The sequence below is a fragment of the Coregonus clupeaformis genome, chromosome 2 (assembly GCF_020615455.1).
Source record: "Coregonus clupeaformis isolate EN_2021a chromosome 2, ASM2061545v1, whole genome shotgun sequence".
Lineage (NCBI taxonomy): Eukaryota > Metazoa > Chordata > Actinopteri > Salmoniformes > Salmonidae > Coregonus > Coregonus clupeaformis.
In genome coordinates this window covers 38,025,627-38,051,744 of record NC_059193.1, presented here as the reverse complement: position 1 = coordinate 38,051,744, position 26,118 = coordinate 38,025,627, and the positions used below count along the sequence as shown (strand labels likewise).

General features: G+C 44.0%; 1 protein-coding gene across 1 annotated transcript in view; it reads right to left on the bottom strand.

Moving 5' to 3' along the window:
- LOC121535952 (protein diaphanous homolog 2-like) overlaps positions 1–26,118 on the bottom strand; it is a 726,045-nt gene that overhangs the window by 609,462 nt on the left and 90,465 nt on the right. The window contains exons 4-5 of the mRNA XM_041843185.2: positions 13,310–13,414; positions 6,569–6,589 (exon numbers count right to left, since the gene is read on the bottom strand). Of these exons, the coding sequence (XP_041699119.1) occupies positions 6,569–6,589; positions 13,310–13,414 (126 nt within the window). The remainder of the gene's footprint in view (positions 1–6,568; positions 6,590–13,309; positions 13,415–26,118) is intronic.

Genomic DNA, 26,118 nt, shown 5'->3' with positions numbered 1-26,118 from the left:
ACCAGATCTAACATCTCTGGAGAGACCTGAAAATAGCTGTGCAAAGACGCTCCCCATCCAACCTGACAGAGCTTGAGGGGGTCTGCAGAGAAGAATGGGAGAAACTCCCCAAATGCAGGTGTGCCAAGCTTGTAGCGTCATACCCAAGAATACTCAAGGCTGTAATCGCTGCCAAAGGCACTTCAACAAAGTACTGAGTAAAGGGTCTGAATTCTTATGTAAATGTAATATTTCAGTTTTTTATTTTTAAAACATTAGCTAAAATTTCTAAAAACCTGTTTTTGCTTTGTCATTATGGGGTATTGTGTTTAGATTGATGAGGGGGAAAAAAACAATTTAATCAATTTTAGAATAAGGCTGTAACGTAACAAAATGTGGAAAAAGTCAAGGGGTCTGAATAATTTTTGAATGCACTGTACATTGGAAGTATAAACAGGCATTTAATTATTTGGTTTTTGTTTGGTTGAAACATCCAACTTGGAGTAAAAGAATAGCTACAATGCCATGTAGACAAGAGAGGAAGTTAATAAATAGCATGTCTCGTCAAGAGGCAGAAATGCAAACTCTTGCACAATGCTGCTTAATTCAATTCATGAGCACTATATTTAAATCCCTTTGCTCTCTCAAAACCAACATGGTGCCGAATTCCGACAGACTCAACAGACGTATAATAATCCTAGAAAAGGTCTCCGAATTGTATAAAGTATGAATCAATCAGATCTACACTTGACATTTCTGAATTAGAGTTGGACTGAAATACATTAAAATTGTATGCAAAAAGGTGTCTGGGTACCAAGTTTCGATATTTAAGTATTAATAAAGGGCTCGGGGGAAGAACGAGGGGACAAATGAAAATTAATATTGTTTTACTGTCAATCCGTGCTGAGCCCTGGGAAACTTGAATATGACTGATGGCCTAGCGCACAACACAAACAACACCACTGATCTACAGACTCAATATAGGCCTAATGGCGCTGCATTGCTGACGTTATAGCAGGGAATCATAGGCTTATAGACAGTACAATATGGCTTGAAGAAGATAGATGTGTTCTTAGTAATGACTGAAATGAGAGAAAGCAAGTCTTGATCCCATTAGACTGTCCCCTGACTCTTCGTGAGTAAATATCATGAAAATATCACCTCAACAGGTAAAATATGAAACGTAAAAGTAATATACAGTGCATTCAGAAAGCATTCAGACCCCTTGACTTTTTCCACATTTTGTTACGTTACAGCCTTACTCTAAAATTGATTAAAATATTTTTTCCCCTCATCAACCTACACACAATACCCCATAATGACAAAGCGAAAACAGGTTTTAGAAATGTTAGCAAATGTATTATAAAATAAAAAACAGAAATACCTTATTTACATAAGTATTCAGACCCTTTGCTATGAGATGCAAAATTGAGCTCAGGTGCATCCTGTTTCCATTGATCATCCTTGAGATGTTTCTACAACTTGGAGTCAACCTGATTTAAATTTAATTGATTGGACATGATTTGGAAAGACACACACCTGTCTATATAAGGTCCCACAGTTGAGAAGTGCATGTCAGAGCAAAAACCAAGCCATGAGGTCGAAGGAACTGTCCGTAGAGCTCCGACACAGGATTGTGTCAAGGCACAGATCTGGGGAAGGGTACCAAAAAATGTCTGCAGCATTGGAGGTTCCCAAGAACACAGTGGCCTCCATCATTCTTAAATGGAAGAAGTTTGGAACCACCAAGACTCTTCCTAGAGCTGGCCGCCCGGCCAAACTGAACAATCGGGGGAGAAGGGCCTTGGTCAGGGAGGTGACCAAGAACTCGATCGTCACTCTGACAGAGCTCCTCTGTGGAGATGGGAGAACCTTCAAGAAGGACAACCATCTCTGCAGCACTCCACCAATCAGGCCTTTATGGTAGAGTGGCCAGACGGAAGCCACTCCAAAAGGCACCTAAAGGACCCTCAGACCATGAGAAACAAGATTCTCTGGTCTGATTAAACCAAGATATAACTATTTGGCCTGAATGCCAAGCGTCACGTCTGGAGGAAACCTGGCACCATCTCTACGGTGAAGCATGGTGGGGATGCTGTGGGGATGTTTTTCAGCGGCAGGGAATGGGGGACTAGTCAGGATCGATGAAAGATGAACAGAGCAAAGTACAGAGAGATCCTTGATGAAAACCTGCTCAACAGCACTCAGGACCTCAGACTGGGCGAAGGTTCACCATCCAACAGGACAACGACCCTAAGCATACAGCCAAGACAATGCAGGAGTGGCTTTGGGACAAGTCTCTGAATGTCCTTGAGTGGCCCAGCCAGAGCCCGGACTTGAACCAGATCTAACATCTCTGGAGAGACCTGAAAATAGCTGTGCAGTGATGCACCCCATCCAACCTGACAGAGCTTGAGAGGATCTGCAGAGAGGAATGGGAGAAACTCCCCAAATACAGGTGTGCTAAGCTTGTAGCGTCATACCCAAGAAGCCTCAAGGCTGTAGTCGCTGCCAAAGGTGCTTCAACAAAGTACTGAGTAAAGGGTCTGAATACTTATGTAAATGTGATATTTCAGTTTTTTATTTGTTATAAATGTGCAAAATGCTATAAAAAATGGTTTTTGCTTTACCATTATGGGGTATTGTGTGTAGATTGATGAGGAGAAAAAACAATGAATAAGGCTGTAACAAATCAAAATGTGGAAAAAGTGAAGGGGTCTGAATACTTTCCGAATGCACTGTATCTCCCATGTAATCAACTGCATTCATCTCTAAGACATCAATGTGTTTCAGTCATGGGAAAAACAATGGTTTGATACTGTCCAAAATCTACAAACTTTACATGTCATTCCAATCAAGTCGCCACAAAGATACTGTCTCACAACACATTTAAAAGCGATAATCTAAATATTAAACTGGAGTCCATACTGAACACTAGCCAGGGGCAAGCGGGGACACTCGCCGTTGATTCAGTTCTTCATTGCCAGTCTTTCAACTCTGCTTGACGGTCCACACACAGTTTAATAGCCTATTTGAAACTAAAATAAGTATTTTCAGACATGTGGGGCTTGGAAGGAAGAGGCGATAAGGGAGGGTGGCCTTGGTTTCATTCAGATTTTGTTATTACAAAAGGCCCTCCAAAAACCATTGCTGCTGGTAGCGAGGAAGGGTAGCGAGTGAAAGAAGTGGTGGCAGTTGATGCTCCCTCTAACTCTGTCTCTACAGCCATCCATCCGTCCCTCAATCCATCGAGGCCTTAAACACAATGAGCAGGAGTGCATCAGGTGACGAAAAGCCTTGGAGGGCGTGCCGCGCTTGATATGGCATTGGCCAATGAAATGAGCGGAACAGGCAAAACAAATGCCAAGGTTATTGATTTGCCTGGGAATACAACCTTCCTCTGGAATACACAGAAACAAAGAGGCGGAATCGGGAGAGAAACATAAAATCTCAGCTTAAATTAGAATTGTTTTAAGTGCCTCTCCTCAAACATTGGAACAAAAGATGCTAGAAAGCATTGGCAATGAAATGTTAGGCATTCTCTTGTATAATACACTAATACACTCAAGCCAATGCCAATCATTAGAATATCCTTTATGAAATATGTTTTATGTCCTGTTCTTCCTATATTTGTTGAATGTCCTTCTCCTCCTTGTGAATACTGTAGAAGCTCTACTTTCGGGGGAAAATGAACTACTCCCTCCAATCACTTCAATGCTCTATTCTGTCACTAAACCGTTCTAGCGCTCCTTGGGGAGGCCTTGTCAGCCGATACATGCTTTCACACCACTAAAAGAATTCATCCTTAAAAACAGGTCTCAGCAATTTTATACAAGTGAAGCGGTTAGGCTTGCTTCCCAGGGGTGAGCCAGATGTAATTCATGTTTTTAAACAACAAGCTTTGTCCATTACTCTGGCAGACAAAAAAAACATGATTCTCTGAAATGGACCCAGTCAGCCATTACCAATCCAACAGACTCCTCCAGTCCCCGAGGTCTGAGATGTTTTAGGCTCCCTCCACCCCCATTTCTCCCCATATCTCACTCCTTGACATATTGTAGGCTGACCAGTATGTTACCTTGGAAACGGGCTCGGTCTCAGGGACGGCTGATCATATGGATATCGCTCTCCTCCAGTTGATCAGATCAGCTCCGAAAGGGCAGGGCGTGTAACCCCTTAAAACCAAACTCTCTGGAAACAGCAGTACAGGGGGCTTCAAGTGCTGCATTCCAACTGGGGCTAACCCTGCTCCTACCTGTGTGTAACTGGTGGTTTATTGAAGTGCCAAGGCAGCTCGCACTAACGCACCACAGGACCCATTGAAACACTGTTGTTCCAAGCGTGGCGGTTGAGTTGTGATGTAAATCATCCTTATTTTAAAAAGGGACGACCTATGAAGTCATCAAGCTGGTCGATAGACTTCAGAACTGTCTGTCTATCTATCTGCCTGTCTATTTACCAGTCTGGTTTGCCTGCAGGAAACTTGGCAGTCAGCTACTTTGTGGTCCTCATCTTCCCCCGCTAGCTCGATCAACAAGGTGTAAAGGCAGATGAGACACACTCAGCAGTAGGGGAGGCGAATGTGGACACACTGGCCAGACTGAATTAGAGCCAATTCACACCGCCCGCTCACCCGCCTCCCCTCGCGCCCCTACTTGGGGAAAGTGCCAGAGAGATTTCATGGCTGAGACAGAGGAATAAGTGTTGCAGGCTCCCTACAGACCCCATAGTACCTTCAGTTCCCCCAGCCCCCCCGCCCCCCAACCACCCCCGACTGCACAAGGATCCCTTGGAGGCGCCGCACTGACAACGTGAAAATGGGAATCTTCCAGCCCAAGCCAAAGCTACCCGTAGCCACACCAGGCTAACCGAGCTAAACGCCTCTCTTGACTGGTTCTTTAGGTTCTGAGTGGAGCTTTTAGACTCTTCAGACTGACAGCTCCCTGCTTCTTCAGTGTTAGCTCCGTGTTATCCTGCTCCACGGGGCACTGATGTGAGTCTGACTGAGGGAGAGGTTAGAGGTCAGAGACGTTGGGGGAAATGTTACTAGCGCCCTCAGATTTTTGAGAAACTTCTTCAAAGTGTGAGCTGTCGGAGTGGCACACTGAGACAGTTCAAAACTTCAAACTAGGCCTCTGCTGCTCTCGGATCAACAGTCTTCGTACACCTCTATCACAACCTATTTCCTGCATACAATGAACCCTGTTCCTGCTAATCAAGGCGACACATTTCGGTTCATGACAACGTCTTAAAAAAATCTACTTTTGCAACAGATATAACCTGGCACAAAAGAACAGTTTGGCAAAGAATCGACACAAAAAACGTCTGTCTTTAGAGTGAGTCAAAATACAAGAAGGTTTGTCTGGGCCCATCAGTAGAGCACAGACCAGGTCTTCTTAATCCAAAATGGCACCCTACTCACTAGGTAGTGCACTAGATTTAACCAGGGCCCATAGGGGTCTCAAAAGCACTACATAGGGTAAATGGTGTCAGCTCAGGTCACAGTGTACTGGTTGGTTTACCTTGTCCTCGTTCCCTCTAAGCCTCTGGGCCTCCTTAATCCTGAAGGAGGCTTATGAAAGCAATAAAACGCCATTAAAGGTGACAATTTACACTACCAAAAAGCAATAAGAGAGCTTTTTTCCCAAAAGCCCTGCCCCAGAAAACAGGAATGCCTTCTCACAATAGGCAATAGGGCTTTACTTTGTGAGAAATTGCCAGAGCAGATCTGCAATTACCGTATTACAGTGGTGGAGAAATGAAGAAACTTCAGCAGCCCCTTGGACAGTGTATATTTCTAAAGATTATTAGGGTTGTTTGCAAGCTAGTGGGGGAGAAAAAAGTGACAGCAACAACACAAACAACGGCGTACATTTCTGAGACAGAGGAGACATGCCTTAATGTTGTGGGATTGAGACAGGGGGTGTTGACAACAAATGCAGATGTATTGCGGCGAATACACCGCCGCTAAATTAAACTTTTCTGGAAGGTTGAGGAATAATGCACTCAATATATTTTCCACTGTTCAATCAGCGAACGCATTGCGTGTGTGTGTGTGTGTGTGTCTATGTGTAATGCAATCTAATTAAGTGATCGTTTCTCTCAGTGTGCTGTCTCAAGGAAAGAATGAACACAATGAAAGCCATTTAGATGCAAAACGTTCCAAAAAACAGATTAGATTGCAGATTATTATTATTTGCCTAAAAGCTATTGCTCATCCCTGGTATTACAATATTTAAATGCTAATATGGGTTAGTCTGCAATCCATTTCAAAAAGGGAAACAGCTTAGACCAACAAAAGGGCCCCCAGTTCATTTGCAAGGCTGTACAATTTAGAAATCCCTCATTTGAAAAGTGTTTGAATTTGCATGCAAGAATTGTGTCAACAATTTATAGCCTTTCCAAATCACAGCCTATTAGCGATATCAATTCTGCAAAAAATATGTAAGCCATAAAAAAGATGACCTTACTTGTAGATTCGGGGACAAACTGACTAGAATATAATATTTTTTAAAGGGAAAGGAGAAGAGAGGGGAGGGAGGAGAGGAACACGACTCATAAAGCGTAATAATATAAAGGGCGTACTTACCGTGACTTTGCTCCCAGTGATCTGCATGCAGCGGTCAGCGGAGAGGAGTTAATGTGCAAAAAGACAACAAACGGCACAATCATTAGTAGGCCAAGAATTTCCTCTCAAATATAAGAGGTATCAAGCGCACCTTATTCTGACATTACATAGGCTACACACTGCGCTCACATGGCTACATACACTACTAAACACTTATAGGGTAACATAGCTGTACTAAAAGTTGAGGGTGCATCATGGTAAGACATTGTCTGTTCGTTTGGCAGCCATTTTGAAACAATATGGAGGATCCTGTTCACTTGCCCTCTATGTGAGTTGGTTCCTATTTTAATAATTTTCATATTTTGGGACTGTAATTTAATATTTGTGTACTTTAATTAGCCTGTACAGGATCTCAATGTTAATGACACTATAATATAATATTAAAAGAGACAGTTCAAATGATCTGTATCATGATGATTTGACAAACATTTTCAGATCAGTTTACTCAGTTTGTTCACAGTCCAACAAACTGTCATTTCGGAAAACATCAAAATTTGACACAAATCCAATTGTCTTTGCGCTTGATTGATTTCCCATGGAATTAACCCCTAAAATGCCCGTTTTCCCACAAGTGAAACAAACAGGTTGCTCTCATTTCCCAAAGGCCAAAATCAATCAGCTGCCATCTGTGCTTGACTTCAGGTGTCAGATTTAGCGACGCCACGTAGCACCTTGGAGCTCATGCAGTCAGCATGATTTCTGGAGTTTAACCTTGTTATCTATCAATAGTGGCGGGCAGTGGGGAGCGTTTTCTCTATTACGGCAGCGTGTCTCGCAGTGGGAGGGTGTCTGTCAGCCTTGTAAATGTATTCTAATCTGCGGCTGAGCACACCCCTCTCTCTCTCTCTCTCCCTCGTCCGCCAGCTGCACTCCGAGAAGCACCGTGCAGTGTACACTGATCACAGGAAGTTACAAAGTCACTGCACATCAAGACAGCGAAGACATACTCTCTCTCCATCGCTTGATCTCTCTCTCTCTGCCACTCATTCCATCTCTCTCTCTCTCAATCACTCGCTCTATCACACTTTCTGTCTTCTCTGCATTCCTTCACTCACTCTCTCACTCCCTTCTTTCTCTTTCTTCCTCCCTGGCTCTCTGTAGTCGACCGTAATTCCCTCGCTCTCATTCTTTCTCTCGCTCTCTTTATCAAATATGTCTCCCTCACTCGGTCTCCCTCTCCCACTCTCCCTTTTGACGCTCGGCTTCCCTCTCCTCTATCAGAGTTTATGGCGGCAATAAAGTCAGTTTTAACTGTGTTGCCGCTTGATCATGTGCACTGTGCTTTACACCATAAATCCACATTTCCCCAGTCGTCCTCTGATGAATCTAGCGTATCATTGTCTAACTTTGAGGATATCTTCACACGGTCTGGTTATTACCAGGAGAATCAGGACCTTGAATCACATAGAGGTGAGTGACTACTGTCTCCAGCATTGTTCTGGTGTTGTTTTAGTGTTGATAAGACTACATGGTGAGAACATTAAAACATGTTTCTCTTCTGACTTATTGTTTTGGCGGCTTGACCAAAAAGATCAGACATTATCTTGAAAAACCCATCCCTTTCCCCACGCAAGGTAACACCTCATTCTCGCTAAAACCGTGACAGAATTCCTGTAAATTCTAAGAGAAAAAATCAACCTAAAGGTAGTCCTAATAATAATTGGACTAATGCTTGGTTATTGTTGGATGTTTGTATGCTAATGAGCATATCTAGTGCTCCATTATAGAACAACTCCCTAGTAAACAAACTTCTGAGGGAAATGTCATCTTATCAGCAGCGGTGGCATTTATTGATATTCTCCCCTTACTATCATTACCATTAGCATCATTTCTCATATGGTGTGGGGAAAATAAAGTTATATATTCATTAGAGCAGATAACAGTGTGACATGAGAAGAATAACAAGGCCTTGATTCTCTGACGAACTGTCAGGCTTCACTGCGAGAACGGGGTGGCACATTGGTGATTGGTCAAATCTCTTTGAAAAAACAGGATGTTTATGTGTGGCACATTGGTAATTGGTCAAATTACTCTTTGAAATACCAGGATGTTGATGGGGCACGTTGATAATTGGTCAAATCCCTTTTAAATACCAGAATGTTAATTTCAAATTGTGTTAGTACAAAGGCAGCAAAATGGCTGCTCAAAACATTTGACTAGTTGCCCCTCAAGACCCGGCCATCACACTCATCCTCATCGTATCATGAACATTTGAATTGGAACAGGGAAATCATTTGCAAGGGGAGAGAGAAGCAAAGGTTTTTCCATCCCACTGCTAAGAAAAGCTAAATGATTGCGTTAGTGTGAAAGGCATGCATTTGGCACATTTAATGACACTGGCATACATTTGTCAGAAAGAAGTTAAGAGAGAACAAACGTGAAAAGAGAGAAAAAAAAGTGCCTCATGCAAAGTTAATGGCAAAGGACATCCAAACTTGCTGCAACAGCCATGCTGGATTTCATTGTACAGAGCTCATATTCAAATAAACAATATTACAAATCCTCTCCTTTGAAAATGCATTGTGTGCATCCCACATGGCACCCTATTTCCTATGTAGTACACTAGACTCCTATGGGCCCTGGTGCCATTTGGGACACAGACAATCTGTGTTTTGTGTTGGGGGTTAACTTGAAAGGCTCCCATAGAGGCACACTGGTAGTATATGGGAAGAGTTCTCAATCTTGCCCGGTGTTAAACTAGAGCGGTGGTAAAACATGAAGGAGCCATGTTTGGAGAGAATACACAAACTAATAATCAGCCCCACGCTCCCATTAGCTAACTAGTATTATTTAGGCGAATAGCTGCAGGGAAATATAATACAGTATATTAACTTTTCATAGTAGAATTATAAAAACAATATATTGGATGAATATATTTGGGGAATAAATCATTATGACATTATCCAGAACAATAAAGGATAATAACTCTAAATCTCTCTATATAGAAACACAAAAAGGATCTCAAAAAGGGTTTATTCGATTTGATAGCTAAATCTAAAATGGTGATCCCCTCCCTACACTAGTCCTCAGGTCTGTTGAGACTGACAGTCAAGTAGAAAAGGCCAAGGATGTTGGGGACACGTTTGTCGCTCCACTACTGTTTGTACTTTAAACCTCCATTCCCAATGTAATCTGGTCCACATTCTGTGCATTGACTTACAACTTCATGTAGATGGATTTTAGGTATTGAGGGAGAGCTGATGGAATTCCCTATTGCCTTCTCAAATGAACCCTTTCTTCTCCGTCTTTACATAGGGAACAAGCTACAATGTAGATAGTAAACAGACAGGTCCCGTTCTTTTGATGACATTCTCTTTTTGCCATTCTACTTTATATATTTCTATGATCTCTATTAGTTGGGAGCAATGATCCAGTCCAGAACAGAAAGACACACTGGAAAGAGGTGACTTGGTGTGTGAGTGAGTTCACGTTATTAGTCAATTTTCCTGCAAACGGAAAACTCCCTTGAAAGCAATCAGGCATACAAAGAAGATCCTAAAAACGGTGATTCTATAGGACGGCAATCATCGTTGGTAGAGGAAGAGAACACACAAAGATTTAATTAAGGCACATATTAGTTGTGAAAACACCCCACCATAAGATCCCAAAAATTAACCCCAAAACTAAATGCAATGCAGATATGGTCAGACCATACCATGGTAATATCAAATCTAGTACCATGTCTCAATTTCCCTCTACCACGTGTCAATTGATTGTCAATTACGGATTATTAGTAGTGAGCAAGTAGTTAAATCAATAAAAAATAATGTTTTTTTTAAATCTGCCTTAGTCTTTCAAATATGAACAAAAACCATCCTTGAAAAGACACCCAATCACACTGCGCTCACCGAAACATATTCATCCCAAATGGCAACCCTATTCCCTATATAGTGCACTACTTTTGACCACGGCCCATAGGGCTCTTGTGAAAACTAGAGCACTAGATATGGCAAAGGGTGCCATTTGGGACATAGCCTAGCCTACCCCATACTCTTCACCTACAGGAGTCTAATTGGCCAGGGTAATCCTATGTCTTCCTTATTTATGGCTGGTTTGGGTTTCTAACGGGGGAAGGGGATTTGCTCTGCCATGATGCAGACAGGCACTTATCACACAGAAACAGATCTGTCCCCTGGACGGCTAAGCTCTCCTACCCTGTCATAGTGGTGTAGGTCGGTGTGTGTGTGTGCGTGTGTGTGTATGTGTGTGTGTGAAAGTGTGTGTGTGTGAAAGTGTGTACACGCATGTGTCTGTCTCTATATTCTATTCTGAAATCCATCCAATGGGATCCCACCTTCAGGGCCTATAGAATGTGAGGGGTAGAGAGGATGCTGAAAGACAGCCGAGTCCTACTCCCTTTCACCCAGACAGAGGATACTGTTCATTTGAATAATATAGCAGTGCTCACAAAGCATAATGGGCCCTGTGAAGAATTCAATCATCTCTGAGCATCATCATCATTATTAATAATGCCAGTTAATTACCATAACAATGAGAGGGGTAATAAATGATCATGTCAAAGGCCGGCGAGTGACTTAGACAGGAGAAAAAAATCACTTTTCCATTTGTGTTGATGGGAGTCTATTAGTATACAGTGAGGGAAAAAAGTATTTGATCCCCTGCTGAATTTGTACGTTTGCCCACTGACAAAGACATGACCAGTCTATAATTTTAATGGTAGGTTTATTTGAACAGTGAGAGACAGAATAACAACAAAAAATTCCTGAAAAACGCATGTCAAAAATGTTATAAATTGATTTGTATTTTAATGAGGGAAATAAGCATTTGACCCCTCTGCAAAACATGACTTAGTACTTGGTGGCAAAACCCTTGTTGGCAATCACAGAGGTCAGACGTTTCTTGTAGTTGGCCACCAGGTTTGCACACATCTCAGGAGGGATTTTGTCCCACTCCTCTTTGCAGATCTTCTCCAAGTCATTAAGGTTTCGAGGCTGACGTTTGGCAACTCAAACCTTCAGCTTCCTCCACCGATTATCTATGGGATTAAGGTCTGGAGACTGGCTAGGCCACTCCAGGACCTTAATATGCTTCTTCTTGAGCCACTCCTTTGTTGCCTTGGCCGTGTGTTTTGGGTCATTGTCATGCTGGAATACCCATCCACGACCCATTTTCAATGCCCTGGCTGAGGGAAGGAGGTTCTCACCCAAGATTTGACGGTACATGGCCCCGTCCATCGTCCCTTTGATGCGGTGAAGTTGTCCTGTCCCCTTAGCAGAAAAACACCCCCAAAGCATAATATTTCCACCTCCATATTTGACGGTGGGGATGGTGTTCTTGGGGTCATAGGCAGCATTCCTCCTCCTCCAAACACGGCGAGTTGAGTTGATGCCAAAGAGCTCCATTTTGGTCTAATCTGACCACAACACTTTCACCCAGTTCTCCGCTGAATCATTCAGATGTTCATTGGCAAACTTCAGATGGGCCTGTATATGTGCTTTCTTGAGCAGGGGGACCTTGCGGGCACTGCAGGATTTCAGTCCTTCACGGCGTAGTGTGTTACCAATTGTTTTCTTGGTTACTATGGTCCCAGCTGCCTTGAGATCATTGACAAGATCCTCCCGTGTAGTTCTGGGCTAATTCCTCACCGTTCTCATGATCATTGCAACTCCACGAGGTGAGATCTTGCATGGAGCCCCAGGCCGAGGGAGATTGATAGTTCTTTTGTGTTTCTTCCATTTGCGAATAATCGCACCAACTGTTGTCACCTTCTCACCAAGCTGCTTGGCGATGGTCATGTAGCCCATTCCAGCCTTGTGTAGGTCTACAATCTTGTCCCTGACATCCTTGGAGAACTCTTTGGTCTTGGCCATGGTGGAGAGTTTGGAATCTGATTGATTGCTTCTGTGGACAGGTGTCTTTTATACAGGTAACAAGCTAAGATTAGGAGCACTCCTTTAAGAGTGTGCTCCTAATCTCAGCTCGTTACCTGTATAAAAGACACCTGGGAGCCAGAAATCTTTCTGATTGAGAGGGGGTCAAATACTTATTTCCCTCATTAAAATGCAAATCAATTTATAACATTTTTGACATGCGTTTTTCTAGATTTCTGTGTTGTTATTCTGTCTCTCACTGTTCACTAAACCTACCATTAAAATTATAGACTGATAATTTCTTTGTCAGTGGGCAAACTTACAAAATCAGCAGGGGATCAAATACTTTTATCCCTCACTGTATGTGAGTCTACCCTTAAACTTCATAAAGTGAATTCACCTTATAACCCTGGGATTACCCCCCTTAAAATGTTATTGGTTTAGATTGTTGAAAGTGTAATGTTTCAAGATTACTCCCCACCGGGACAGGCAATGCGTTCCAAATTCAAATGTAAACTTGTTCCTTCCCCAATATAAAGCAACTGAGAGTTACGGCTTGAGCTACAACAAAAGCGGTTTGATAAGCACTCTGGGAAAAAAAGGTTGAAAAAAATGTAATGGAGGAGGTAATCAGAGATTGGGGGCTCGAGAAAGGAGACAGACGGAGTGAGAGTGTGAATGAGTGGTGGAGAGACACAGAAAGAAAGTAGATAAGGTTAAGATCATTATTCTGTAGTGTCTTGGTAGAGTAGAACGTCATATCTTTCAGCCCACTTACTACTACTACACTGGGTGAGAGTAGCTTAGAAAGCCCATTGGTTGCATTACAGATATAATACAGGAAGCCCATTGCTTTACAAAAAGGACTTACAGATTTGGCGGTGGTGGATATGTACTGGACAACCATCTCTCGCTTGGTACTCAGGTCCTTCCCACGCAGGGGGGCTTTACGCTCCTCGTTCAGGTTCATGTCCTCCTGAGGAAACAAAAAGAGAAAGTGATGACAGATGACTACTACATCAATTATGGTCATTTTAAATCCATTAAGACTCTACCAACTGCACTTAAAAAACAGTCAATTATTCTCCCACATACACTAAACAAGGGTATGTTACACTAGGAAAAGGTCACTCTTGGCTGAGGTAAACAGTTATAGCACTTTATGTCCAGATTCTGTACTACAGTTGAGGGTACAGTCCCTCTCTCTCTCTCTTTATAGGCAATGTGACAGACAGGCATAGCAACAGGAGGTAATGAAGACAATCCCACAGCTAGTAACATTAATAACTACCCCTGGAAACAGAAGTGAGGCCGAAGTATGATGCTTCGAGAGACTGTTATACAGCAGAGTGGATATCATACAACACTGCCTGTATAGTGGAAGGGTAAGGTTGATTACCATACAACACTATCACACAACAGTGCCTGGATGGACAATGGCCCATGTCTCTTTAGCTATTATCTTCAGCATACATTCTACTTTTTATTCTGTATCACAAAAAGGCCCTTTCTTGTCAAAGAGATGAGGGGGTTGAGGGAGGTACGCAAGGAGTGAGGGAGGGAGGGAGGGAAAGAAGAGCACTAAAAGCAGGGGAATGACATGATGATGAGGATAGTAGGAGGATGGGATGAGGTTTATTCGGAGCACTCTCAGACAAAGGTATGGACTGAATGGCACAGAAAAACACACGGCTGAAGTCATGTGGCTGAGTGGAGCCGCTGTGAAACCATGCTGCCATCTAGTGGGAGAAAAGGGTATTGTGCATTTTTCTTTTGTTTGCCGACGTTCTGTACACAGTGATTTGGTGGAGTTTCTTTTGCTGTATGGTGGTGGTGTTGGATGTATAGCCTAGAATGTAACATCGAGATAGGTCTCGTCCTAAATGGCACCATATTCCCTACCTATTTAGTGCACTACTTTTGACCAGAACCCTATGGACCCTTGTCAAAAGTAGTGCACTATGAAGGAAATAGGGTGCCATTTTGGGACACAACCATTGATAAATCAACTTTATGTTACCTATATGTTCACTGTATGATCTAACATTTGGTGAAGAGATTTACATTCCCATTCCTTCAGTTCAGTTTGTAGGCTACTGACTGGTACAGTATAGTATGTGGCTGTTGAAAGACACTAGGTACAGCATCATGGGTATTTCCATTAAGGGTATCATGACCAATGTCCTCCTCCTCCTCCACCACCTCCTCCCTCTACATTTCCTCCCAATAAATACACCAAGTTGGAAAACCACTAGCTAACATGCTTGTTGGGGCGCACTCATGGCGGGAAACTTTTACCAATTGGCTGTTTTCTAATGGCGGGAACGGAAGGCTTTTTAATTAATCTCTGAACTCTGCTAATTTGGCCGGTTAATTGGCATTCAATAAACGAGGCAAAACGTGGAGCAGAGAATAAATTGGGGGATGGGGGCCTGAGGGGTACTCGTCAGGGCCAACTGGAAGCGAGAGAGAGGCCTCTGTGTTCTGCCACCCAAAAATTATTAATTATACTGTTATTAATTATATTCTTGCAGGTCCACATGGAAGAATCCCAACATATCCCTGGCAGCAGACTCAGGTAATTGAAACGTTTACACAGGCACCCTACAAACACATGACTGTGTCTGGACTTATCTGACGGTGGTGGAGGCGTGTGTCTGTGTGCACGCATGTGTGTGCTCTTTCATGTTGCCTGACGGTTCTGTCCACCTCTGCTTGGCTGGCCTAACAGCCAAACGGACTGGGCCTCAACCCTGTGTGGCCTGATTCAGCATTCAGAGCCACTACTGTGGGAAACAACGTGAGACTCGGATGCGTCAGAGGAAATAACTGCCTTGGATACGCCAGAAATCACAAAGCGATGTGGAGAGATGTGCTGCCTATGAACACAGCTTGGGGCTTCCATTGGCTTCCATTGCCAGGGATAATGAATGTGGTGCCGCCATATCTGTTGAAAAGATCCAGTACGAGAGAAGTATGTTGAGGAGGAGGAGAGAAAACATTGTTTAATTCATGGAGTTTAGCGGCACATCTTGGCTCTCCTCCTCTGTGGTTTAAGTGCCCGTCTTGTGCAGACAGAGAAAGTGTAACTGCAATGGAGGATCACAGAGGCTGTTATTACGGAGAATGCTGCTCCTGGCAAACTAGCCTCATCAGCACAGCACTCTGTAATGGTCACTTTCGCTCACTCAGTCTCTCTCAGTCTCTCGCTCTCTCACACACACACCAACTCTATCTCTCTCTGTAGTAGTCAGTGACCACTAGGAGGGAGCATCATCTTTTGGACGTATTCCCAGCCAAAGCTGTAGATACGAATCATAAAGAGCTCATAAATCTAAAAACTACAACAGCAGGTGGAGGCATGTTGATGGCAAGAGTTCACAGATTATAAGTCAATTCCAGGTATTCTCTCTCTAGAATAGCTGGAATATGACAGAGAGGCAATATAACAGAGACCCATAGCAATAGGAGGTAATGTCGACAAGCCCACAGGTAGTGACAGTAATAACTACCCCTGGAAACAGAAGAGTGAGGATGGAGTATGATGTATCAATTGGCCCTGGTCAAAAGTAGTACACCATATACAGAATAGGGTGCCATTTGGGATACAGAATGGAAATGATCATCCACAATACAGACAGGTTTATATGATATCCACTCTGCTGTATAACAGAGTGTGATAGGATGCCATTTGAGAAGCAACCCTTGGAACATTCTGTGCCAACATGTAGAAGAGTGGTTTGACAAATGAGCATCATATCTGTACGCATGTGTGATGCTGCTTAGTGATGGGTATTTTTTTTTAAAATAGATACAGTTACATATTGCAATATTATTTTGGGATGATATTATATCGATTGTTTTATTTTTTTGCTACTGTAGGTAGCATTAGCTAGTGTTAGTCGGCTGTACCGGAGCCAAAACTCCAGTATTTTTCATCCTATAGCTTGTTCTCCATCTTTAAGTAGTGAGCCAACCTGTTTTCAGCACTTTTATTTCCCTGACTGATCAAAACAATTTTCTCATGCTCTCTCTTGTCTCTCTGCAGCAGACATATAGTGAGCCATATGTTTGGAACATCAAATCGCAATAAAATCGCTGTATAGAATCGCAATACATTTAGAATCATAAGAATTGTGAGAATCGCAATACATATCATATCGGCACCTAAGTATAGTGATAATATCGTACTGTGAGGTCCCTGGTTATTCCCAGCCCTAATGCTGCTGCCTATGGCTCATCCCCCTCACTGTTTGTCTGCATATAATGTGCTTCGCAGCGGTCGGCCAGGCGAGAGACGGTCGTTCGAATAACAAAGTTCACACATAGACAGACGTGTGGTCCGGAGGGCACGGTCTAGACAAGACAAAGAGTGACCCGTCCGTCTGTCCATTCGTCCGTCCTGGCACGTCCTCGCTGGACATTACAACCCCTTCCCTCTCCTTCCTAGTCATACCCTTGTACAGGATAAATGTGTCTGAATATTAATGGTAGACGGGGCGATGGAGATGATGGGGAAGGGTACAGATTCATAAAGAGGGGGGTTTGCCGCTGGCTAAATGAGGATGTAAACGTGTGTGTCGCATCGTGGCTCGCTGTTTTCCCAGCACGACGTCCCACATTAAGAATTCTGCCACCGCGCCTCCTCCTCGCCAAAGACGCTCCGCTCCCTCCAATGGGAGATTTCAGAGGATTTACTGCTGTGAATTTATATCAGGGGCTCCAACTACGGGGTCCAGCTGTGCACATCTAGAGAACCCAAGGACGCCGCACAAGACAACACACACTCTCCTTGTGGCAGAGTGGAAGCCACAGCAGCTGTAATGTGGCTCTCAGGCAGGCAGCAGCTACTGGTTTAACATGAACAATACTGTAACACTAACATTAGCACTAGCACAAACACTAACACTCAACGCTACCACTTCCAAGAACACTACACACTACCGTAACACTACCACTACTAACACTAACACAAACACGACACCCTACAGTACACACTGCCACTACTGTTACACTAACACTACACCCTACAGTACACACTACCACTACTGTTACACTAACACTACACCCTACAGTACGTACACACTACAACTACTAACACTAACACAAACATGATACCCTACAGTACACACTGCCACTACTGTTACACTAACACTACACCCTACACTAACACTCCTCCAGTGGTTTCTTAACAGGCCGGGAGGAGCTCATTTGTACATATCTACCAACCCAGTGCTGCTCTTCTTACCAGAACCTTTTGATGACCTGGCAGTATTACAGGCTACTCTAGCTCTGAGTTGTTGTTTTTTACAGGGAAACATGCAGACTACATGCTGAAGGAATAACACATTTGGATTTGTCCTAGTCATTAAAGCACAACAAAGGGTCTCCTTGGTCAACACACTAACACCCTCATTTGGAACTAGAGTGCTTTAAAGCAGCAGTGCACGCCATGTTATCGATCAATAAGAGCAGGTGGATACGAGGAGATACCCAGAGAACAAGCAGCAGCAAACCCTCTGTATTGAGTACCTATGTGTTGAGACTAAGATTATGCAGTTTGAATATAATTTGACTTAATTTAGCTACTCCAATTCAAGCTAATACACATAAAGTGTCATATCTTATAATTTCAACATAGACTGCTGGTGGTACTTTAGCTATGAAAATGCTCTGCAATCTATAGATAGGGGCATGTTGGTGCTGGCGGCTTCAAAAGCACGTAAAGGTAATACAAATCCCTTTACTTCATTTCATTACTGTAATTAAGCTTTCTGTGAATGGTCTCGGCGCAACACATTTTCAGCTGCTGAGAAACATGCCTTTCCTGTCACAGAGCAAATGGAAGCTTTAATGTTACAGCGTGGTGAGCACAAACACAGTAATTGAGAGATGAGCTGAGTGACAGTGGATGAGGCGCGCTGATGCCAAAAAAGAACAGAGCGATCGTGATGAAAAAAAAAGATGATAAGCAGTATCACTTTGGCTCCCGCAACAATAACCATTGTATGAAAAAAGGGACACAGAGTGACACATACACACACAGAGGCCTATGCAATGAAGCCTGGGTAATTTAGCATTGCGCTTCAAAGAGATGGGCTGAAAGCTTTTTGTTAAATTTTCAATCTGGCATTATAGACAGAAAGCAAGCCGGAGCCAATTTCTATGGAGTAAAAAGCAGGGGTTGCAAAGGAGGTTTGACCTTGGAGATTGGTACGAGTTGAACTTAAAATTCAACATTCAACAAAGTCTGTCATCAACAAGGGGAAAGGCGAGGACTTCCAGTATATCCATATTGAAAATCTTCCAATGTGTTCATCCATAAAGTCATTAATTTTACATAACCTATGGGTTATTAAAGGTCCAAGGTAGCTAATACCTATGAGTCTGGCAAGCAAGACAAGTCTAACAACAAGGCGAACAAACCGTAAAGATGGGGAAAGGTCATGCATCCTTTTCCTCTCCTTTAATCAAGTCAAGCAAAACCCCACAAGGGGGCAATATTGAGCTTTAAACAGAGAGTTCCATGGGAATGCTCATTGACCAACACATCAACCTCCTACTAAGACCATGTCCCACCTTGGATGTGTATGTGGGACCACAGCTACCCTTGCCTACATTTAAATGTGGGCTCACACCTTGCAACGATAGGACACCATGTAAGTTGCATGTCATGTCTTAGTATAATTACATGTAACTGCACAGTAATTAGAAGTTACAATTATTTCGAATTCAGATATCGTTTTATAATGTAGGCTGTTACTTGTTATTAGTGGAGTAATCTTCTCTCCTCAATGATGAAGATTCACAGCCTGCTGGACTGGCAAGCTAAAGGCTTGACAACTTCTTACTTGGATATAAACTGTTACTCACACTCAACGGAGACGTGGAAGACACACGACAACAGGTTTAACTGATACGAATTAACGGTTTATTAGCACACTATGCTAGAAAGGGAGGAGCTCGACCATCATGTTAAAGCCATACAAGTGTTACACCATTTTCTACTGAATATCACCGGATATCAGAGAGGCATTTATAGGGCATCTTTACTGATAACAGGAAGTAGTAACACAGTAACCAAACTCTTTGTATCACCCTCGCTATTTTATGGTTGTCTAGTAGTTACCAGTGATGTGTACAGTGGCTTGCGAAAGTATTCACCCACCTTGGCATTTTTCCTATTTTGTTGCCTTACAACCTGGAATTAAAATAGATTTTTTGGTGGTTTGTATCATTTGATTTAGACAACATGCCTACCACTTTAAAGATGCAAAATAATTTGTATTGTTAAACAAACAAGAAATAAGACAAAAAAACAAAAAACTTGAGCATGCATGACTATTCACCCCCACAAAGTCAATACCTTTTGCAGCAATTACAGCTGCAAGTCTCTTGGGGTATGTCTCTATAAGCTTGGCACATCTAGCCACTGGGATTTTTGCCCATTCTTCAAGGCAAAACTGCTCCAGCACCTTCAAGTTGGATGGGTTCCGCTGGTGTACAGCAATCTTTAGGTCATACCACTGATTATCAGTTGGATTGAGGTCTGGGCTTTGACTAGGCCATTCCAATACATTTAAATGTTTCCCCTTAAACCACTTGAGTGTTGCTTTAGCAGTATGCTTAGGGTCATTGAAGCTCGCATCTACTACAAATCCATGGTGCTTGCCTACGGAGCTGTGAGGGGAACGGCACCTCCTTACCTTCAGGCTCTGATCAGACCCTACACCCAAACGAGGGCACTACGTTCATCCACCTCTGGCCTGCTAGCCCCCCTACCTCTACGGAAGCACAGTTCCCGCTCAGCCCAGTCAAAGCTATTCGCTGCTCTGACACCCCAATGGTGGAACAAGCTCCCCCATGACGCCAGGACAGCGGAGTCACTGACCACCTTCCGGAGACACTTGAAACCCTACCTCTTTAAGGAATACCTGGAATAGTATAACAGTAATCATTCTACAACCCCCCCTCCCCCAGTGGTGGTTGTCCCACTGGCTATCCTAAGTTGAATGCACCAATTTGTAAGTCGCTCTGGATAAGAGCGTCTGCTAAATGACTTAAATGTAAAATGTAAATGTCATTGTCCTGCTGGAAGGTGAACCTCCCACCCAGTCTTAAATCTCTGGAAGACTGAAACAGGTTTCCTTCAAGAATTTCCCTGTATTTAGCGCCATCCATCATTCCTTCAATTCTGACCAGTTTCCCAGTCCCTGCCGATGAAAAATATCCCCACAGGATGATGCTGCCACCACCATGCTTCACTGTGGGGATGGTGTTCTCAGGGTGATGAGAGGTGTTGGGTTTGCGCCCGACATAGCGTTTTCCTTGATGGCCAAAAAGCTTAATTTTAGTCTCATCTGACCAGAGTACCTTCTTCCATATGTTTGGGGAGTCTCCCACATGCCTTTTGGCGAACACCAAACGTGGTTGCTTATTTTTTTCTTTAAGCAATGGCTTTTTTCTATCATCCAGAACGCGAGGTCAGTACAGCTGCATCAAAGCTGGGACCGAGAGACTGAAAAACAGCTTCTATCTCAAGGCCATCAGGCCATCAAATAGACATCACTAGAAGGCTTCCACCCGATTACGTACCCTGCACCTTAGAAGCTGCTGCCCCATATACATAGACTTCAAATCACTGGCCACGTTAATAATGGAACACTAGTCACTCTAATAATGTTTACATATTGATATATTGCATTCTATTCTACTGTATTTTAGTCTATGCCACTTCGACATTGCTCATCCTAATATTTTTTATATATTGATATATTCCTTAATTCCATTATTTAACTTTTAGGTTGTGTGTATTGTGTGTATTCTTGTGAATTGTTAGATATACTACAATGTTTAGTTCATTTCATTCCGATCTCCTCTGCATTATTGTAGCCATCTGCTACAGCCTGTCAACTATGCCTCTGCCTATCCCTGTTCTCTCCTCTCCGCACAGGCTACACAAACGCCTCACACCGCGTGGCTGCTGTCTCTCTAACCTGGTGGTCCCTGCACGCACCACACACCTGGAGTTCCAGGTCTCAGGCAGCCTCTGGAACTGCCGTTCTGCTGCCAACAAGGCTGACTTCATCCCAGCCTATGCTACCCTCCAGTCCCTCGACTTCCTGGCGCTGACGGAAACATGGATTACCACTGAAAACACTGCTACTCCTTCTGCTCTCTCCTCGTCTGACCATGTGTTCTCGCATACCCCGAGAGCATCTGGTCAGAGGGGTGGTGGCACAGGTATCCTCATCTCTCCCAAGTGGACATTCTCAATTTTCCCCCTAACCCATCTGTCTATCTCCTCATTTGAATTCCATGCTGTCACAGTCACTAGCCCATTTAAGCTTAATATCCTTGTCATCTATCGCCCTCCAGGTTCCCTTGGAGAGTTCATCAATGAGCTTGACGCCTTGATAAGTTCCTTTCCTGAGGATGGCTCACCCCTCACAGTTTTGGGGGATTTCAACCTCCCTACGTCTACATTTGACTCATTTCTCTCTGCCTCCTTCTTTCCACTCCTCTCCTCTTTTGACCTCACCCTCTCACAAGGCAGGCAATACGCTTGACCTCATCTTTACTAGATGCTGCTCTTCTACTAATCTCACTGCAACTCCCCTCCATGTCTCCGACCACTACTTTGTATCCTTTTCTCTCTCGCTCTCCTCCTACACTACTCACTCTGCCCCTACACAGATGGTAATGCACTGCCGCAACCTTCGCTCTCTCTCTCCCACTACTCTCTCCTCTTCCATCCTATCATCTCTTCCCTCTGCTCAATCCTTCTCCCTCCAATCTCCTGATTCTGCCTCCTCAACCCTCCTCTCCTCCCTTTCTGCATCCTTTGACTCTCTGTGTCCCCTATCCTCCCGGCCGGCTCAGCCCTCCCCTCCAGCTCCGTGGCTTGATGACTCATTGCGAGCTCACAGAACAGAGCTCCGGGCAGCTGAGCGGAAATGGAAGAAAACTAGACTCCCTGCGGACCTGGCATCTTTTCACTCCCTCCTCTCTACATTTTCTTCATCTGTTTCTGCTGCTAAGGCCACTTTCTACCACTCTAAATTCCAAGCATCTGCCTCTAACCCTAGGAAGCTCTTTGCCACATTCTCCTCCCTGCTGAATCCTCCTCCCCCCCTCCTCTCTCTCTGTGGATGACTTCGTCAACCACTTTGAAAAGAAGGTTGACGACATCCGATCCTCGTTTGTTAAGTCTAATGACACTGCTGGTCCTGCTCACACTGCCCTACCCTATGCTTTGACTTCTTTCTCCCTCTCTCTCCAGATAAAATCTTGCGACTTGTGACTGCAGGCCGCCCAACAACCTGCCCGCTTGACCCCATCCCCTCCTCTCTTCTTCAGACCATCTCCGGTGACCTTCTCCCCTACCTCACCTCGCTGATCAACTCATCCTTGACCGCTGGCTATGTCCCTTCCGTCTTCAAGAGAGCGAGAGTTGCACCCCCTTCTCAAAAAAACCAACACTCGATCCCTCTGATGTCAACAACTACAGACCAGTATCCCTTCTTTCTTTTCTTTCCAAAACTATTGAGCGTGCCGTCTTTAGCCAACTCTCTTGCTATCTCTCTCAGAATGACCTTCTTGATCCTAACCAGTCAGGTTTCAGGACTGGTCATTCAACTGAGACTGCTCTTCTCTGTGTCACGGAGGCTCTCCACACTGCTAAAGCTAACTCTCTCTCCTCTGCTCTTGTCCTTCTAGACCTGTCTGCTGCCTTTGATACTGTGAACCATCAGATCCTCCTCTCCACCCTCTCCGAGCTGGGCATCTCCGGCGCGGCTCACTCTTGGATTGCGTCCTACCTGACCGGTCGCTCCTACCAAGTGGCGTGGCGAGAAGCTGTCTCCGCACCACGTGCTCTCACCACTGTTGTCCCCCAGGGCTCAGTTCTAGGCCCTCTCCTATTCTCGCTATACACCAAGTCACTTGGCTCGGTCATATCCTCACATGGCCTCTCCTATCATTGCTACGCTGACGATACACAACTAATCTTCTCCTTTCCCCCTTCTGATAACCAGGTGGCGAATCGCATCTCTGCATGTCTGGCAGACATATCAGTATGGATGACGGATCACCACCTCAAGCTGAACCTTGGCAAGACGGAGCTGCTCTTCCTCCCGGGGAAGGACTGCCCGTTCCATGATCTCGCCATCACGGTTGACAACTCCGTTGTGTCCTCCTCCCAGAGTGCGAAGAGCCTTGGCGTGACCCTGGACAATACCCTGTCGTTCTCCGCTAACATCAAGGCGGTGACCCGATCCTGCAGGTTCATGCTCTACAACATTCGGAGAGTACGACACTACCTTACACAGGAAGCGGCACAGGTCCTAATCCAGGCACTTGTCATCTCCCGTCTGGATTACTGCAACTCGCTGTTGGCTGGGCTCCCTGCCTGTGCCATTAAACCCCTACAACTCATCCAGAATGCCGCAGCCCGTCTGTTGTTCAACCTTCCCAAGTTCTCTCACGTCACCCCGCTCCTCCGCACACTCCACTGGCTTCCAGTTGAAGCTCGCATCTGTTACAAGACCATGGTGCTTGCCTATGGAGCTGTGAGGGGAACGGCACCTCCGTACCTTCAGGCTCTGATCAGTCCCTACACCCAAACGAGGGCATTGCGTTCATCCACCTCTGGCCTGCTGGCTCCCCTTCCTCTGCGGAAGCATAGTTCCCGCTCAGCCCAGTCAAAACTGTTCGCTGCTCTGGCACCCCAATGGTGGAACAAGCTCCCTCACGACGCCAGGACAGCGGAGTCACTCACCACCTTCCGGAGACATTTGAAACCCCACCTATTTAAGGAATACCTGGGATATGATAAAGTAATCCTTCTACCCCCCGCCTATTAATTTTTTTTTTTATATATAAAAAAAAATGGTAAAGTGGTTATCCCACTGGTTATAGGGTGAATGCACCAATTTGTAAGTCGCTCTGGATAAGAGCGTCTGCTAAATGACGTAAATGTAAAATGTAAATGTAGAAACACAAGCATTTCACTACACCCGCAATAACATCTGCTAACATGTGTATGTGATAAATAAAATGTGATTTGATTTGATTTTGATTTGAGTTACCGAGTTAAGTGAGAAGTAACGACAGGGTTACACTGATACACTCACTGCTGTCTCTCTCTTTGATCTATATGCTCTCTATGCTAAGCGTCAGCGTGATTTCAGAGCTGTGACTCGGCTCTGCGCAGCGAACCAGGTAAGTACTGTTCTGTAGAGGCTTAGCCTGAGCAGAGCTCCCTGCCTGCAGATTACAAAGAAGAGAAGAGTAGTGCATAGTTTGAGACACAAAAGCACCCACATTGACATGATGTGAATATAGAGGGCTATAGAAAACAAAACTGCTAAATTTCTTTGGCAAAAGATGTTTGAATGTGCCACAGCAAGCTATCAACACATCACATCTAATGATATCATTACGATGACAACCAGTGGAGACCAGAGATCCACCGAAAGATCAGAGACTCTCTGGTGAACAGTAAAAGAACAATGTGATGGGTAGCTAGTACTAAAAAGGCCCCACAGGGAGTTGTAGACGTAGAAGCAGTAACCATGTCCATTCTACCCATTACATCTCTATGGTTCAAGATAAGTAGGGGTGGAAGGTGGACCGGGGAGCAATAGTAATCCTATAGTACACATACACTACCGGTCAAAAGTTTTAGAACACCTACTCATTCAAGGGTTTTTCTTAATTTTTACTATTTTCTACATTATAGAATAATAGTGAAGACGTCAAAACTATGAAATAACACATATGGAATCATGTAGTAACCAAAAAAGTCTTAAACAAAATCTTCAAATAGCTACCCTTTGCCTTGATGACAGCTTTGCATACTCTTGGCATTCTCTCAACCAGCTTCATGAGGTACGCCTGGAATGCATTTCAATTAACAGGTGTGCCTTCTTAAAAGTTAATTTGTGGAATTTATTTCCTTCTTAATGCGTTTGAACCAATCAGTTATGTTGTGACAAGGTAGTGGGGTATACAGAAGATAGCCCTATTTGCTAAAAGACCAAGTCCATATTATGGAAAGAACAGCTCAAATAAGCAAAGACAAACGACAGTCCGTCATTACTTTAAGACATGAAGGTCAGTCAATATGGACAATTTCAAGAACATTGAAAGTTTCTTCAAGTGCAGTCTCAAAAACCATCAAGCACTATGATGAAACTGGCTTTCATGAGGACCACCACAGGAATGGAAGACCCAGAGTTACCTCTGCTGCAGAGGATAAGTTCATTAGAGTTAGCAGCCTCAGAAATTGTAGCCCAAATAAATGCTTCACAGAGTTCAAGTAACAGACACATCTCAACATCAACTGTTCAGAGAAGACTGTGTGAATCAGGCCTTCATGGTTGAATTGCTGCAAAGAAACCACTACTAAAGGACACCAATAAGAAGAAGAGACTTGCTTGAGCCAAGAAACACGAGCAATGGACATTAGACCAGTGGAAATTTGTCCTTCGGTCTGGAGTACAAATTTGAGATTTTTGTTTCCAACCGCCGTGTCTTTGTGAGACGTGGTGGGGGTGATTGGATGATCTCCGCATGTGTATTTCCCACCGTAAAGCACGGAGGAGGAGGTGTTATGGTGTGGGGGTGCTTTGCTGGTGACACTGTCTGTGATTTATTTAGAATTCAAGGCACACTTAA